Raw genomic sequence first — 16,777 nt, forward strand, 5'->3', positions numbered from 1 at the left:
ATTTTATAAAGCCAACTAGTAATGGCATCTCTGGCGCGCTTAGACTTCGCGTTAGTTTTGTGGATTCGATGCACACGCACGCACGTACAGTCGTACACACGCGCTCACTGGCCTGCAGCCTCGTCGTCAGTAGCGTCACAATGGTGCTGTCGGCACGGGCTAGCTGCGACTGCGAGCGGTCGTCCGGTTTAGTTTTCTCAGCACGTGGGAGGAGGGCAGGTGTACAGCGAGCGTGCCTGGCCAAAGTTTGTAGTTCGTGCAGTCTGGCCGGCGTCAGAAACGGCCAAGATCGATGTCTGAACCCTGAAGAAGGGACATGGAACTTGCGCGGGAGGAGCAAAAACTCAGACTGGCATCGGCGGTGCGGATTTCAGCTCCTCGCCGCTTGCGAGAACGGTCCAGAGCAAGCGCCAGGGACTTGTTATCCTCGAATACATATTTGTTTTTTCTGAGATCACCCTGACGATATCTGTGTCAAAGTTTAAAAAAAAGCCAATACTTCCCCTGAACATGAACCACTAATCATCTTCAGCTCCATGGTCCAAAAAACAACCCGGTTCTTGCGTTGATAAGAAAAAAGAAGCGGTAAACGCATATATGCAGCATTAAGAAGCAATTTTCGACTTGCACATTACCTTAAGCAAGCCATATTGTCGGTACAGCAAGATAAAAAATGACTAGGAATTGCTCCTTGAGCTACCCCACACCATCATATAATAGACAAGCACTTGTTTTATAAACCAGATGCAAAATTTGTTTTGGCAGTATTTAAAGTATACATGATATCCTCGTCTCAAACTGTATGATTTATCCCCTTGCTACAAATTTCTCGGGGATATTCGAGTACTATCAATCTACAACAGCTCTTATTCTTTCAACCATCCACATATAATAAATATCGGTAACCATGTTAGATGTCAAAGAATTACACCGATTAACTCCAATTTCTAGGCAATGGGACGCTTCATTCTGAAAACTCGCGACTGGGTTGGCGTCCACCATGTCATACAGGTAACACATCTTTACTTCTACACGCTAGAGCTAATAATGTGAGATGGTATTTACCATACATCACGGAGGTACCTGCCTTCCATCTGTAGGCTCTTTACATAGCTCTCGGTTTTGGAGTTATCCAAAGATCCCTGAAACAAAATGTCAATGAAGTGTTGAGAAAATCATGAGTGTGACTTTTCTTCACAGCCCCTCTGACTTATAAAGATCTCAAAACAGTAACCGCGGTTTGGGAACAAATGTCTTTTATTTACCTGCTCTTGAACTATTGTGTGAAGAACTCTGTGTACGTCTCGCGCCATGCCCTTAGCGTCACCACAAACATATACATAACCACCCTGAGAGATGATGTTCCAGATCTCTGTGGCCTGTAAACAAGAGAGCAAAATCTAGTTGAGTACAACTATATCATGGAGATGCATGTACTCCCTCTGTCCCATATTAAGTGACTTTCTATTACATGTATGTAGACGTTTTTTAGGCATAAATAAATCCATATTTGGCCAAATTTGAGTCACTTAATATGGGACGGAGGGAGTATATAACTGGTGAAGAACAACAGTGTAGCAAAAATGCCAAGCTTATATGCAACCTTCTCCACCATCTTATGCTGCACATATTCTTTGGTTGGTCCTTCACGAGAGTAGGCGACAACTAGCTCAGAAAGCGCCCCCTCCTGAAGGAAATTTTGCAACTCATCTTCATATATGTAGTCCTGCAAAATGGCCATTCAGAAAATAAGATCAGTAATAAATTAGCAACACACCATTTGTTTCATTGACTAGATTTTGATCTGTACCATATTACGGTTCCTGCATCCAAAGAAGAGGATTGAAGTACCCAATCCAACTCCAGATTCTTTTAGAGCTAACCTTTCCTGATTAAGCGGGAAAATGAAGTTACTAGGGCCATATCAAATCCCAAGTGAGGAAAATACAAGCTCCTTGGTAAAACAAACCTGCAAGAAGCCCCTAAAAGGTGCTAGCCCAGTCCCAGGACCAATCATGATAACCGGAGTGGATGGATCTGCAGGTAACTTAAAATTTGACTGCCTCACAAAAATTGGTGCCCAGCTGCATTCTTCGCTATATTCCAATGGAAGTGTGTTCTGCGAAGGACACATTCAAGGATAAATAAATCGACTACAAGAAACTCTCTTGTCACAGGAAATTCGATGACTTCATACAGGAAGAAATTTGAAATATGTAAAAGAAACATACCTTCATCCATGTTGAGCAAACTCCTTGGTGAATCCTTTCCGTTGGTGTAGGTCCATAAACTAATGCACACGTCACATGAATTCTGGAGGGAGCCATCCTGTAGAGGTACTCAAGCTGTCAGAGATCCCGATCTCAAAAGCACAATATAGTATCATTGAGATAAGCCACATGGTCCCATACGACCACAACCAAAAGGAGGTCTGTGTTAGCTTATACAGTTTCCCTAAAAAAATGACCTATGATGTGACAAAGCAGCGATGTTGAATGAGAAGAATTTATGCATTGTGAAGAATTTTACCCAACAATAGAGCTTTAAACATACTTTTTTACATGGGCAGTAAATAGAAGAATAATTAAGTAAATAACATACTTTGGAGACGATGATATGGAGTAGTATCGGGGTTGTAGCCGAGGAGCTACTGCTGCAAAGAACACTCCCAAGGGAGGCTTAGCAGATGGAAATGCAGCCATGACTTCAAGAAGGCTCCTCTGGCTAGCTACTATCCACTGAGAATACTCATCCTGCATACAAAAGTTAACATTCAGTGATGAAGGTCTACCAGCTAAACAAACTACAACGTAAGCTCTTAAACATCATACCTTTCCAGCAGGAGAGGCCAAAAATCTCAGTCGTTCAGCTTCAGTCGGGTCAGAAGCATGAGAAGCTAAAGCAACCAGGGCAGCCTGGATGAACATGTCATTCAAGGATTGATCAACTTCTCAAAACAAACTATAGCAATTTAAAGAAAAACAGTTAGCTAGTCATGAGTACCTTCTTCGGTGAATTGAGTAGATCAGCGTAACGTAAAAGTGCAGTTCGTAAGGTGCACGGAGATGGGAAGGGTGGGGCCAAGGAACCCCCTTTACGAGGAGATCCATCTTCTGCATCTGCATGTATGGAGAAAACTGTGTCTGGGGAAAGACCAAGAAGCCTTTCAGCCTGCTCCACGGTATCGACGGAATTTTCTGAATACACACCAACATGATCTCCAGTTTCATATCTGAAACAACGTTTTAAAGCATATAAGTTGCTATGTACTTGCGTTTGTTTAGCTTGCACAAAAAGGTTTAAAACTACGAGGAGAAACCAATGCAACAGTTGAAACCCGGAAAACAAAACATTAGGTAACAAATGGCCCACAAGATGCTTCCTGAATAGTCTGGAATAAAACTACTACCTCCATTCCTAAAGATAAGATGTTCTAGCTTTGTCCTAACTCCTAAGTAAAAAAATTAAAAGTTCGACCAAGTTTATAGAAAAATAAACTAATATCCACAATATCAGATAAGCATATTTTGAATATATTAGATATATATCATGATGGATGTAATGAAACTAATTTGGAGTTCTAGATGTTGGTAGGTTTTTCTATGAACTTGGTCAAACTTTAGGTCATAGCCAGAACATCTTATATTTAGGAACATAGGGGGTACATACCATGAAGAAAAGCGAGAAACTTAACAAAATATGGGTAAAATTCTAGGCAACGGATATCAAGAAACTTACACAAGACCAGTGCCTGAAATATCAAATTCCAGATGAATACAGGAGCGGTCAGAAGCTGGTTTATGTAGTTCCTTTCGAACAGCAACATTAGACCTTGACAATCCACAACACGGTTAGCAATATTGTAATTTGTAAATACTCAACTGTAACTGAATAGAAGGTGCCGATAAATATTTGGACATGCAAATACCTGCAAGGGTGATGGATATCAATAACGCCGTTACCATTGGCAAGAGTCCAGGATTTATCTTCAACCACTAAATCTGATTTATCGATAAATACAACTCTGTATTCAGGTATAGCAGCAGTGTACGGAGTTGATGCACCAGTAGTATCATCGTCATCGCGAAGCAGTTGGTCAAGTTCTGGCCATACTTGTTCTTTCCTGCAGATATTAAGAAAAAGAACAATTCCCGTTCAAGCTACTGCAGCACAACTATATAACAGCAAAATGACATAAGCATCCCAGAAAATTCATAAAAATATTAGGCGAACAAATGTCTCAGACAACCACTTGATTCGGTATGCCAAATGATATGTGACTTAGAAGTTATAGTTCTATTTATAACCATAGGTCCATAAGAACCATAACCCATCCAAGCTGTCTAAACTGTCACATGTAACGGAATAACTGAATAATAGTATGTATTTTCTTCCTAAATGTCTGAAATTATATATAATCCCAACTTAGGAAGGCGAATGCCATCACATTACCGGTTTGAAAACAAAGTTAAAGGCTGCAACATCTAAAAGTAGCTAAGCAAACAAATAGTAACAGCTTTCTTACAATCTATCTGGTTCTAGAAATACAAATATCAAAGTTTCTTCTCATCCACTTTTGCATATCATGAGTTTGTTGGTGTGTGCCATTCCCAGATCCAGATTGACCAAAAATCAGTCCCAGTTTCGGATACAGCCAAAAACAGAAGATTTATTCATGCCAAGACTCAGACCAATCAAAGCAAACACTTCACACCCAAGCCTGTATCTTGTGGATACATAAACAAGTCAAATAGATATTACCAAAATACAGAACAATCAAGCAAAGATTTGGCACCCAAGTCTGGACCTTGGCATCTTGCTGACAGAAAGCGAAGCTAAATACTAGCTAGTCCACTCTTGTCCCTATGCAGAAGATATGTACCAAACAAAGAGAATGCATAACATATTATATTGTCTGTCCTTTTCATACCAAGCGGTGAAGTCATCCTCAATGCATTGATCATCATCACCAAGGCCACAAGGAACAAGACGCTTGCCACCTAGATACCAAAAAAAAAATCAACAGAATGATGCCTACAGGATCAAATCACATACGCATCAAACAAATAGAATATATGCAGAAAATAATCACCGACTATATCATGCAACGGGCTCAACAAAACACTAGGTGAAAAACTAACATAGCAGTATATAATGAAAAAAAATAGAATACGTGTGCATAGACATACCATATGCCAAAACTTGCTAGTGAGAATTAGAGAAATACTATAAGTTCGATGACAACTGTTAGGAATCGCGAATTGTTCAATACTGTTGCCAAGATCACTAAAGTTGGAAAATAGCAACTGATGTGTCGATGACATGTGGCCTCATGCCCCACATATGCTCCTTGCATACAATGGTGTTCTCCAATGAATTTTTCAAAATGAACCATGTATGGTATTTTTTAGACAATAATTAGGATATCAAGGTGGAGTTAATTAGCACATGTTTCCTATTCTGCTCCTATTCAATACAAAAACGACGAGAGTCACTTTTCAGAGCAGTAAAATCATCAGGTTCAGGTTGTGGAAGCTTTTATCTCCAATCATAATACAGGGATCAATTCCACCATCCTGCATGTTTTCTCCTAGAAAAAAGCCTAGCGATGAGCCTCCAATTCTTTTGTCGGTTTCTTGTTGCTGCAATGATGCTTGTACCATTGCTCCTATTTTTGCATGATGTGACAAGAGTGTTGCAAGATGCTGTTCTGGACTTCTGATTCCTACGAGTTATTGAGTACTACTGAATTGATGATTCATGAAATTTCCTTTGCTCATGTACTGCAGAATCTTTCAAGAGAATGTTCCAGTCTTATCTTTTGATTCGTACAAGCTAATTTATTTTGCTCATGTTCTGCATAATTTTCCAGCGATGTTCATGCTCACTTATGCTTGTGTCTTACTACATTGGTGTAGTCCAGTTTACCGATTTAAGCCCTAAATATAGTTTCTGGTCAAAACAAATCTGCAAGATGACAATCGTCCACCAACAGAAACTGTTATGTTGGGAAATGTGTTCCCGTCTTACCGCAACAAATTGTTCAAAAACAACAATGCACCTACAGTACACCCTATTTTTCCAAATACTCGACATCTTTTTACCAAAGGTCTTCCCCAAATACTTGGTACTTTACACGTCCTAATGCATCCTTTTCCATTTTAACATTGCCATGTTGTCCACCTTGTTGTTTGAGCAACTTACTGAGAGGGGCATTTTTTTTAATTAAAAAACTTCGACAATGATCACTGAATTATGTGTGTTGGCAAGAAAATGCCAACTATTTGAAACAGGGGTGTGTCTTCTCAAAATTTCTTGGAAAATATCATAAATTGAAGGCTTACCCTGCTCCTCCAGCAGCTCGTCCACCACCTTTGCAACCTATATTTTACATACAGATAAACTAAACATCAAGATACAGCACTAATCAACCTTTGTATCAGCGACATCTCATTTTCAATGAAGCAAACCTTATTAAAATGCTCATATTGCCTGTTCCCAAGACCAAATACAGCATACTTAAAATCCTTCAGCCAAACTTCCTTCTCCTTCCCCTGCTTAGGTAAAAACATAAGCTGACTAAAATTAGCCTCATATTCCTCTGCTTAGGTACAAACTAGTGAGCAAATGTCAACGAAACAAATTTTACAAACCTCGGTGAACCATTTGTAGAATCTTGCTGCATTATCAGTGGGCTCCCCATCCCCATAGCTGTGGTTATCAAACATAATTAGCCATGGAAGTTGATAACATAAGCTGACTAAAATAGCTGATTATGGATAATTCGTACAAAAAAATGTTTTGCTCAAGTCTGTTACATCTTTTCACAGAAAACAGCAACCAGATTGCCAGCAACATATTGTTCACTAGACTATACATGATAACAAATGAAGCTGATTCTCCCTGAAAAAATGCCACAGCCAATTCCAACTCAGATAGCAATGAATGCCTTCATTGAGTTATCGCATCATTCCCAATTGCAATGATCACTCGTGAGTTAACAGCAGAGACACACATTGTGCTAGACTTATAGTGTCTTACGTGTCTTGGTGCTGGCACACAGTTCACTCGCGCGTTACGACAAAAAAAAGAGGGTAGGAGCATTACGGAATCAAGCGCAATCGACAAAACAGGCAATTCAGCAATCTACCAATCAAAACAGCGAGAGCTCACGTTGCTAAGAAGAACAGCACGAGTGTTTCCTTCTTCAGTTTCTCCTCGTACTCGTCGTCCTCCGCAGCATAGTCATCCTACACACGTTCCAAGCTCCAATCAAATTCCCAACGACAAGCAGGTAGCAAGCAGTTGAACGAACAAACAAGCACATGCAGATCATCGCCAATTACCAGATCCACCACTTTGAACACCGTCTTCTCATACCGGACCTTGGCCTCCTCGGCCATAGCCTACACCAATCAAATCCCAACAGAATCGAATCGAATCAGACAAAGGCAACTCTAGTTAAGAAAAGCACGGGAGCTTTCGGATCGGGGGACCGGATCGGATCGGACAGCGACCTTGGCGAAGCCCTCGGCGGTGCCGGTCTGCGTGCCGAAGAAGATGGTGACGCGCTTGCGGCCGTCGTCGGCGTCGGCGTCGGCGTCGACCTTGACCGGCGGCGGGCGGAGAGGCGTGGCGGCCGGCTTGGACGGCGCGCCGCCGCCGGATCGGAACCACACGGCCAGGACGAGCAGCCCGGCCACGAGGGCGGCGGCCGTGGCCGCGAGCGCGACGAGCGGGTCGCCCCCCGCGGCGGCGGCGAGCTCCGGCGGGAGCACGGACGCCGCCCACGACCTCGCCGCCTCCAGCGCCATCCTCTCTAGCTAGCTACCCCCTTCCGGCGGAGGGACTGGCCCGGGGAGGGCAGAGATGGGGGGAGGGCAAGCCGAGGCGAGGCGCTCGTGGGGCGCACCTACCACCAACTGCTGAACTGCTTGGCTGCTGTGGAGAAGAGAAGGAGAAGGAGACGCAAAGGGGTTGGGGGTTAAGTTCCCCCCGGTTTGTTTACCTTTCTTTACTCGGGATTTTCTTCCCTTTTCCGGGACGACGAGCTAGAGGCGTGTGTGATCTGTTTTTTTTACTACCCTTGTTTACTTTTTGCTTAGATTTAGAAAGTTAAAAGGCTGTTTTCTCGATCTGGGAACGGAAGCCAGCCGTGTCTGAACTTGGGATCTCCAGTCCAGCATCCGCTCTGCTGTCCGGGGCCCGCCCGGGTGCTGTAAAAAACGGCCATGGAAAAAGCAACAGCAGATTTGGAACTTTTCGTTACTATATATCGTCACACATAAAAAGGTTTGCATCTGCAAGGCGATATGCGTTATTTTTCCTTTTTTGCATTTCAACGGGAGTATTATGCCGAGAGTGCTTCAGGGAAAGGAGCAAAATGTGGTGCCAGGGGAGAGAGTGGCTAGGACGATGGCGAACGTTGTCGGGCAACCGATGACTGGAAGAGTGGTAGAGGCTATTGAAGCGTGTCGTTGGTGCTTGTCTAAAAGCCGGCCGAAGTGTTAGCTGCATGCAGTATGCGCGCGTCGCCGTCAAGGGGCGTTGAGTCTTTTCTTTTTCTGAAACACTGGAATATTAGCGTCACTGACGGTTCTTTGTACCGTGTAGCATCTTGAGAGAAGAGCAGCAGCTATGGACTTCATCAGTATCCGGATACCAATTTCTCATAAAACGTATGCTATGGCGTCTACTCATGGGGGCGGTATGGCTAATGTCACTTTTTCATCGACGTGCCTGTTATGATCTCGTGGGAGCGCGGTGTGGCTAATGTCAGCAGTGGTACAACAGCTGCTTTGGAGGAAGATTGGTGGATGATTGTGTCACAGGAAAGACATGGAACTCCATGCATCGTTGTCTTCTGGTGGTGCCTTGGTGGATTTAATGTGCCATTCTAGACAGAAACGATCAAACGAGTACATACACACACACACACATATTTATTGCAATCGCAAGCCGGATTATTTGTTGAGGCTCTGCCTTGATTAGAGAGACGGTCGAGCAACAGAGCTCGTGTCAAGCCGGATGTGGCTTTCGAATCAGCGCGCACGTACATATAAGAACTCTCAACCAAGTTAATCATGAGAATTCTGAACCGCTAACTTGCCCGCGGTTAATTTTCTGGTCGTGCAAGCAGACGACGGCCGGTTTTGACCCGAGAGTTAGGAGAGACGTACATGCCTGCAAAATTATGTGTAGGGAGGAAATGTGTAAAGCACGCTCGCCCAGTAGTAATGCCGTCTAAAACTTATCTGAAATCGCATCCGTTTCTGTTTCAGAAAGTTTTTTTTGTTGTTGAGAAATTCTGTTTCAGAAAGTTTGACGTGCAGAGTCCAGACTTCTTTCGCTTCCCGTCCAACAAGTAGATCCAACATCCACCAACTCCTGCTGGGCCGTGAACCTCTGCACTTTGCAGACGCGCACACACAAGGCCCGTTACCAAAACCAGAAGGAAAGGGTCCAACGGAGCAGCGGAAAGCCTTTGCTCAATTGCCGCACCGAAATTATTCTCAAAAAAAAATAATTGCCGCACCGAAATCGGCAAGCAGGATGACTTCATCACCTGCCCCCGGAATTGACTCCGCGATTTTTTGGACGTGGTTTAGATAGATGTCTCGGTTTTCATCGGCGATGCTTTCATGCTTCGGTCGTGTTCGTGGCCAGATGCGGCCGTCCAGCCCTTTGTCTTTTCTTCCTGTGGCGTCATGAGCCATGACTGGTTCCCCAGCCTTGCGGCTCGTGGAGTACGTACGCGCGCGCGGGTGCTTCATTTTCTTCGCCGGCGCCGGCTAAGCTGCTAGCTAGCGCGTGGTTCTAGCTAGGCCGGCCGGGCTCCATGGGTCGTACGTACTACAGTACGTATGTACGTACTACAATACTGGTATTGACTTCACAGCTAGCTACTGTGTACACCTTGCTGGCCCTGTTCTGTTCCGTGCATGAATCCATCCTGCGACGTGTCGAACTGTCGGTGCATGCCTGATCAAAAAACCAAAAAAATCTGAAGAAATCATAGAGTTATCTTAGGAATAACATTCTGAGATCCCTTGCAGGAGCTCCGCGCTGCGTGGTCAAATTTAATTTGTTGATGCCTGCCCGAGTGGGGCGCTATCTTCCTCTTCCCTCCCTCCCGTCTCTCCCTAGTCTCTTCCTTCCTCTCCAAGCAAGTGAAGCGGCTGCGCCGGGACCGACGGCGATGAGACAGGCCATAAAGGTGGGCCAAGGGCGAGGAGATCGAGCTGGAGCAACGGTGACGTAGCGGGCAACGACGGGGCAAGAAGGTTACAAGATCCAGCGAGGTAATAAGCCCGGACGACCCAACTATGGGTCAAAAAGAGTGGCCGGCGCGAAAGTGATGGTTGGTTCCCGACCTTAGAGGGATGGCCGATGTTAAATTATAGGAAACGTGTGTATTTCCAAGTCGATGATCATGGTTGATTCTTTATCCAACGAAAATCAGGTACATATTGCACATAAATTAAAATGGATGCAACTTTGGTCCACTTCTTCGAGATAGGTACATCAATTTATGATAAATCGTTCTCAAAATCTAAAATACTTGTGCAAGGTCCGAGTGACCAATAAAGTAAGGGTATAGCTATATCTCAATCACCTGATATTTAAGCAAAAGGTTTAAATCTTAGTTGGCGTATCAAAACCGTTGAATTAAGATCTAAATATCATCTTCACTTCCTCATCTTTCACATGTCGTTGTTGGATTAAGATTCAAAAGTCAAGAACTTCAACTCATCTATAACTAAAAAACATGTAACTTCTCAGTAGCAAACCGGCCGATATAAAATAAAAGGAGGATGTATATCTATATCTATACCTATCTAAAAAATACGGACTGTTCCCTTCACCGTCGTCTGTCAAACTTTCCATAAAATTTGTGGGACCCTTAGGGTTGCATGTATATTAGGCCTAATAAGCCGGCTGGCCCATTACCTGCACCAAATTGGACTGGAACTCCACCAGATCGGTCCAGATTCAATCAATCACGAATACAACACAACTTCAAACTTAACGTATCAATCACCATCGGTCCAATACAACCTCCCGTAACTAAGCATGTATCAATATCGGTATGGAATATGGATCGTATGAAAAAAAGTCATAAAGCAATCTCAGGAAAATCAATCCAATCCGAGCCAGAAAAACTGATCCATCCCTCTCTCCCAGCGAAGCTCCACGCCATGGCCCATGGATCGTTACAATAGTCGGGATAGGATCGATCAATGTACTTGCTCGTAAATTATGCCTACGGCCTACAAGCGTCTCTAAAAAAATTACTACTCCCTCCGATCAATATTAATTGTGTCAAATTTGCCCAAATATGGATGTATTTATGCCTTAAAAGGGAGTATGTCTACGGGTGGACAGAAACTACAAGTCCGAATGCATGGCACAAGCCGCTGCACAACGCAATCACCCACGAAGATGCAAATCGGCACAGGCACAATGACAGTTCGACTGTCGACAGATCGGCCTATACGAGGGATTCTACACTAGACTCTAGACATCGCTGACGCCTTGAAGCCAAAATTTATTTAGGTGGATCTATTTGTAAGCTAGCCTTTTGTGATAGGTTTAATTAGCTCTAATTGCTGGTTAAAGTTTTGAGATTGTCATGTCGACTAAGAAATACGTATCCGAGAAAAGAAAAAATAGAAAGCGAGCAGATGATTTGATAAAATCACAGAGAGGATAAATTTATAAAATTTTATGTGTTGTGACGAATTTTTGACATATTTTATACATACATATTTGGATATTATTTAGATGTTCATATTAGGGGCCCGGTTTTTTAAATTCGCCTGAGGCCCTCGAAATCACAGGACCGGCCCTGGCCGGATGCCACCCAGTTACCCACCATATCATTGGCAGCCGCCTTCGTTGCTCCCATCAACACAATGCCAGGGCCACCGCCGCATCCACCCTCCAATCCGCCACCACCAGGTCCACCACCACGCTGCTGCCTATCGTTGTTTCTTCCTCACAGGTAGCCCCAGGATCGTTCCCTCTTCTTATCTGGGCAATCCGGCTATTGCCTCACACCTGCGCCGACGAGGTCATCCACCGCCGGACCCCGAGCTGCCTTGCTCCCGTCTGTTTCCGCGCGAGGGGTTCCGTCGAATCAGTTCGCCCTTGTGTATCAGTACTTTGCCGGAAAAAATGCACTTGCTAGCTACTAGCTCCATCCATTAATTCAGAGATATGCATCGTTTGTGGATCGAATTTAGCTAGCTACTAAATACCCTGTTAGTTTCCTCGGTTGAATTTAACTAGCTTACTAAATACCCTGTTTTTGCTTATGCTGGTACAGGTTTTTTTTATGGAATCTTGCAATGTGAGAGTCGGAAACGCAGCAACAAAGATTTTTGTGATGGTGCTTCTCTGTCTTGCGGGCTTCTGGATTCCGGAGGTCTTCAACCGAGGGGTCGTCCCACTCGCATACATAATAAGGAAGAGGAACAACATGACCGAGATGTCATTCACCTGCTAGACGGCATCTATCTTCCGTGTGCAAGCTCAGCGGGCCGTGGCAGCTCACGGAATTTCGGCTAGTAATTTAAAATAAAGGAGATGTATATAATTCATAGGCTGTCGAGCTCAGATCAACCGTGCGGGCGTACACAAATCCATCCATCACGCGACACCGACATGCATGTTCCCAATCCCACACCACACATGCAGCATGCATGCATGCATGTACGGAACGGTAGGATCGATCGATATGGAGTGAACCGAAGTCCGAAGCCCGCGGCTCACACGAACACAGACACGGATCCTTCAGAAAAAAGAACACACACGGAGGATATACTGGCACACATTCCAAATCCCAGTATATTCCACGTAAGCTTGATGGCGACGGATATCCGCATCACTGTAGTACCTACTTCCCCCGCAAATTAACGGAATAAAACGTCGCTGGTGTTCAAAAGGGAGATCCCATTATCCCAACCGTCCCCGACGTCCGATCCGTGGCAGCCGCTCGCTGGGGTCCAAATCAAACAAGTACACAGAGAACGATCATATAGATGGACGAGAAGGCGAATTAAGCCTCGCTCTCACGATAAAAGCACAAAGAAGTCAACAGCCCATTAAAACCGAGGGGGACGTACGTGCTGGTTGCGCATACTTGGATTGGATATACGAAATTGACGCCCAACTGCACGGGGCACAGTGCCCCGGATAGTGACAGCGCCGTTCGATTGAAAGTACGATACGATTGATACGTATAATGCTTCGAACCCACATGTTCAGTCAGTTGCAGACAAGCTCTGTGTGCTCTGGTTTTCTTTATTGGCACCAGCCGTGTCATCAACGACACAGGCCAGCCGGGGAAAAATTGTAAACGGGAGAAAAAGCTTAGATTTCGGGAGACAGATCTCGGGACGATGTACTGGCCGGGCTTTATGAATCAATCGATCACCAGGAGTGGAGTGGAGTGGAGTGGACTAGAGTATACTAATTACACGTGGTTAATTATTAATCGGGCAGGCGTGCAGTGTGTCTGATTAATTGATTATCTGGCCGCACCTCCTCCGCATTGCTTGGTCGTCGTCGTCCTTCCGTTCGACGATTTCTTCGGGAGTATCCGGATCCTCTTGGCCACGCGCACGAAATCCCTGACACGACAAAGGGCAAACTTAACAAAACCGTCATGCATCAGACGACACTGATCTTATCGGAAGTCAGAACACAATGTTAAGCATAGTGGGCAACTAGATCAAGGAAGGAAGGTGGGTCTCTCAAGAAATATATGTATCAGCTATACTCCTTCCGGCTCGTATTAAGTGGTGTCGTGCAACAAACTTGTGACAATATGGGACGTTCCCGTCAAAAAGACAATATGGGACTGAGCAGAGTACTTACCTCCAGTTGAGGTCGCCGGCGAGGAGGAGGTCGTCCTCCATGTCCTCGTACGCCACGACGTGTCCCGGCACGGCATTGGAGAGATCCACAAGCGCCCCGCCCTGGCCCTCAACGTCCGCAGCGGCAGTATTGCCATCGTCTTCGTCTTCATCGACGAACATGCGGCGGAGCGCGGCGGCGAGGCTGCGGTACCCGGAGTGGCGGCCGAGGTGGACGCGGTGGGAGATGCAGCGGTCGCCCAGCACCACGGTCACCGGCGGCACCACGCCCGCCGCCAGCGCGTCCTCCTGCCCCTGCGGCGTCGTCGATAGCCGCAGCACCTTCCGGTTCTGCTGCTGCTGGTCGGACGACGGCCCTCCAGGCGCTGGAGGCGGGCGGCGCTTCGGGTGCTGCTGCTGCTGTTGGAAGAAGCCGGTGCCGCTGCCGCTGGGTCCGGAGCCGTTGGCGTTGCCGCTCATCATCTTGATGAGATTACCGCGCCTGATTGATCGATTGCCGGCCTGGGTTTGTGGTGTGGGCGGTTGTGTATGAAGAAGGGTTTAAGTGGGAGCACTGCTTAAGTAGTCTTGAACTCTTGATGGTTAGTTGTGTTTTTTTTTCTTTCTCTTGCGGCCGGATTCTGGGAGGATTTATAGGAACGTGATGTTCTGATGGATCTCATCTCATGATGATGACGGGAGTGAGAGGAGGTCAGCTAGCTGCTAGTGTACCTAGGGTTACAGGGCCGGACTGCACGCTCGTTTAATAATGCAGAATCGATCACCAAAGTATATTCTCACATACAACGCCAGCTTTGACGACTTGTGCGACCGGACTGCCTAATTAATAATATGCAGAATCACCAAAAATATTCTTGCACATAAAAACGACAGCTTTCACGACTACTGTGACCATGCATGTACCGCTGCCGTGTCGTCCTGCTGTATAACACGGACAAACGTAGGCGTAAATGGAACCATGGACATTTTATCTCGTACGTGTACTAGCCGATGGACAGAAGAAAAAGCTGAACAACTGCTGGCGATTGCCTTGTGCCAGCAGGGTTGCTTGCAAGTGAGAAAAGGAGAAACACACAACCACACACACAGACACATATAAAACCCCATTTAGTATGTTACTCTATCTTGCAGGGTAACCCGAGGCATATGTACACGTAAACTAACAGGTCCAGATCAGCCACATACAGTTTTCTTGCTGTTGCTGGGGCATACTAGATGGGCGTGTGTTCTCCGGCCTGGGAAGAAACGGTTGAATGCTACACCAGCCATGCAGCGAGGGGAGCGGGAGTCTGTTCTCGTTATCCGTGACGAGGCGGATCAAACCGTTTCGACGCACGCGACGCGGCCTAGCTATGCATGCACGCACGACCGCGCAGGCGTAGCGGCCGCCGAACGGCTCGCCGTTTGACCCTCTCCTGGTCTCGTTCCTCGACCCGGCCTCATCCAAATTAACATGTATATGGACGCTTTTCGGTTCATGGATACATGTAGCCTAAAAAAAAGTTCATGGATATATACATGTGTACATATCTAGATAAAGCTGTGACAATGAATTTAAATCGGAAATAGTGTTAATTTTTCGTCATATCTAATATCTAATTAAAGTAGCAGAAACTCTATGGCTCAGATTTAACAAGTTATCGGATGGTGAAGATTCAATCTAGCGGATAATTAAAACCCAAAGCAGCCCTGACTACTTTAAAGTAGCAGACACAACTGTATGGAAATCTCGGTAGTACGAAAACAACAACAGAAAAGTATGAAAAGGAAAAACACTCGGTTTGAAATCAATCACGTTAAGAATCCATGAAAAAATCAATCTTCATAATATAGATATAGAGATCAATTCGGTATGGAAACAGGAAAAGACACGGCATGGAAACCAAAGAATAATACAATACGTACTATAATTGGTACCGTATGGATAGGTAGAAGAATCCCTGAGATTCACCACATCAAGCTGCTTCGACGAGCTTGCTTCGCCACCTCGCGCGCAGCTATAGTAGGTAGTCGAACGGGCCGTGCAGGCGCAGCTGCCTCGCTGCTGTACTCATGCGGCTGGGCCGTCCCCTCGCCGTTGCATCCATGCCGCCGCCGCCGTATTGCTGCACCGCCAACCTGCAGCTGCGGCCGTCGTGATCTCTCGCCGCCGATGCCAGGACCGAGCCGTCCAGCCTTCCTTTACTAAATCCGCCGCATGCCTCTGACACCTTCGGCGTCGCAGGACGGCAAGAGCCGTCGAGGTCAGTTTGTTTTCTTAATTTTGCGGTATTGCAAACAGAAAAAAAAAAACCTCGGTACAGAAACAATACAGAAGATATGGAACAAAAAGTGTCGGTATGAAAATAAAAATATAATCTTCGTATAAATTAGAAATGAATCGCAATTTTTTTTAAAAAAATTCGCTGGAGACAGGCAAATTATGTATCACCGGTAGACACGGTACAACGTATCCAGACCGACTGTATTGGATGTAGATACCCGTCCTTTGGCATGCAGCCGTGCCACCAAATACAAAGTAAACAAATCTATATTCTATATGAACCGATTAGAAAAATTACATACATCGACTACGATGAAAAAACACAATAGATGTTTGAGACCTCAAGACAATTTTTTTAAAAAACTTTAACATAAGGTAATATGTCTCATCGGTATAGAGCAATCAATAAAAGCAAATCGAAACAAATCGGTATTTTTTCAAAATAAAAACAATCGATAAGAACATAACGTAGAGGTTTGTTATGTAGTACTCCCTCCGTCCCATGTTAAGTGTCAAAATATTACATGTATCTAGATGTATATTTTAGTATATAGTTACTTCCATTTTAAAAAAAAATTGAGTCACTTAATATGTGATGGAGGGAGTACTATAAACCAAATCTCATCAAGGTTAA

General features: G+C 45.0%; 2 protein-coding genes across 2 annotated transcripts; both read right to left on the minus strand.

The window, feature by feature from the left end:
- Positions 1 to 714: 714 nt before the first annotated feature.
- On the minus strand, positions 715 to 7,963 carry LOC100837832 (NADPH--cytochrome P450 reductase). Its single transcript, XM_003579353.3, has 18 exons — positions 7,518 to 7,963; positions 7,347 to 7,406; positions 7,174 to 7,250; positions 6,654 to 6,711; positions 6,471 to 6,554; positions 6,345 to 6,381; positions 4,931 to 5,000; positions 3,929 to 4,123; positions 3,739 to 3,831; positions 3,004 to 3,232; positions 2,832 to 2,915; positions 2,602 to 2,753; positions 2,232 to 2,328; positions 1,970 to 2,119; positions 1,811 to 1,888; positions 1,604 to 1,726; positions 1,266 to 1,379; positions 715 to 1,142 (listed from the first exon to the last, which is right to left on the minus strand). Exons 1-18 carry the CDS (start codon positions 7,812 to 7,814, stop codon positions 1,062 to 1,064), a joined length of 2,079 nt encoding a protein of 692 aa, XP_003579401.1. The 5' UTR covers positions 7,815 to 7,963; the 3' UTR covers positions 715 to 1,061.
- Positions 7,964 to 13,273: 5,310 nt separating this feature from the next.
- Positions 13,274 to 14,595, minus strand: LOC100838136 (auxin-responsive protein IAA33). The gene is made up of 2 exons (XM_024455664.1): positions 13,882 to 14,595; positions 13,274 to 13,634 (listed from the first exon to the last, which is right to left on the minus strand). Exons 1-2 carry the CDS (start codon positions 14,340 to 14,342, stop codon positions 13,532 to 13,534), a joined length of 564 nt encoding a protein of 187 aa, XP_024311432.1. The 5' UTR covers positions 14,343 to 14,595; the 3' UTR covers positions 13,274 to 13,531.
- Between the last annotated feature and the right edge of the window lie 2,182 nt (positions 14,596 to 16,777).

This window comes from Brachypodium distachyon, chromosome 5 (assembly GCF_000005505.3).
Source record: "Brachypodium distachyon strain Bd21 chromosome 5, Brachypodium_distachyon_v3.0, whole genome shotgun sequence".
Taxonomy (NCBI): domain Eukaryota; kingdom Viridiplantae; phylum Streptophyta; class Magnoliopsida; order Poales; family Poaceae; genus Brachypodium; species Brachypodium distachyon.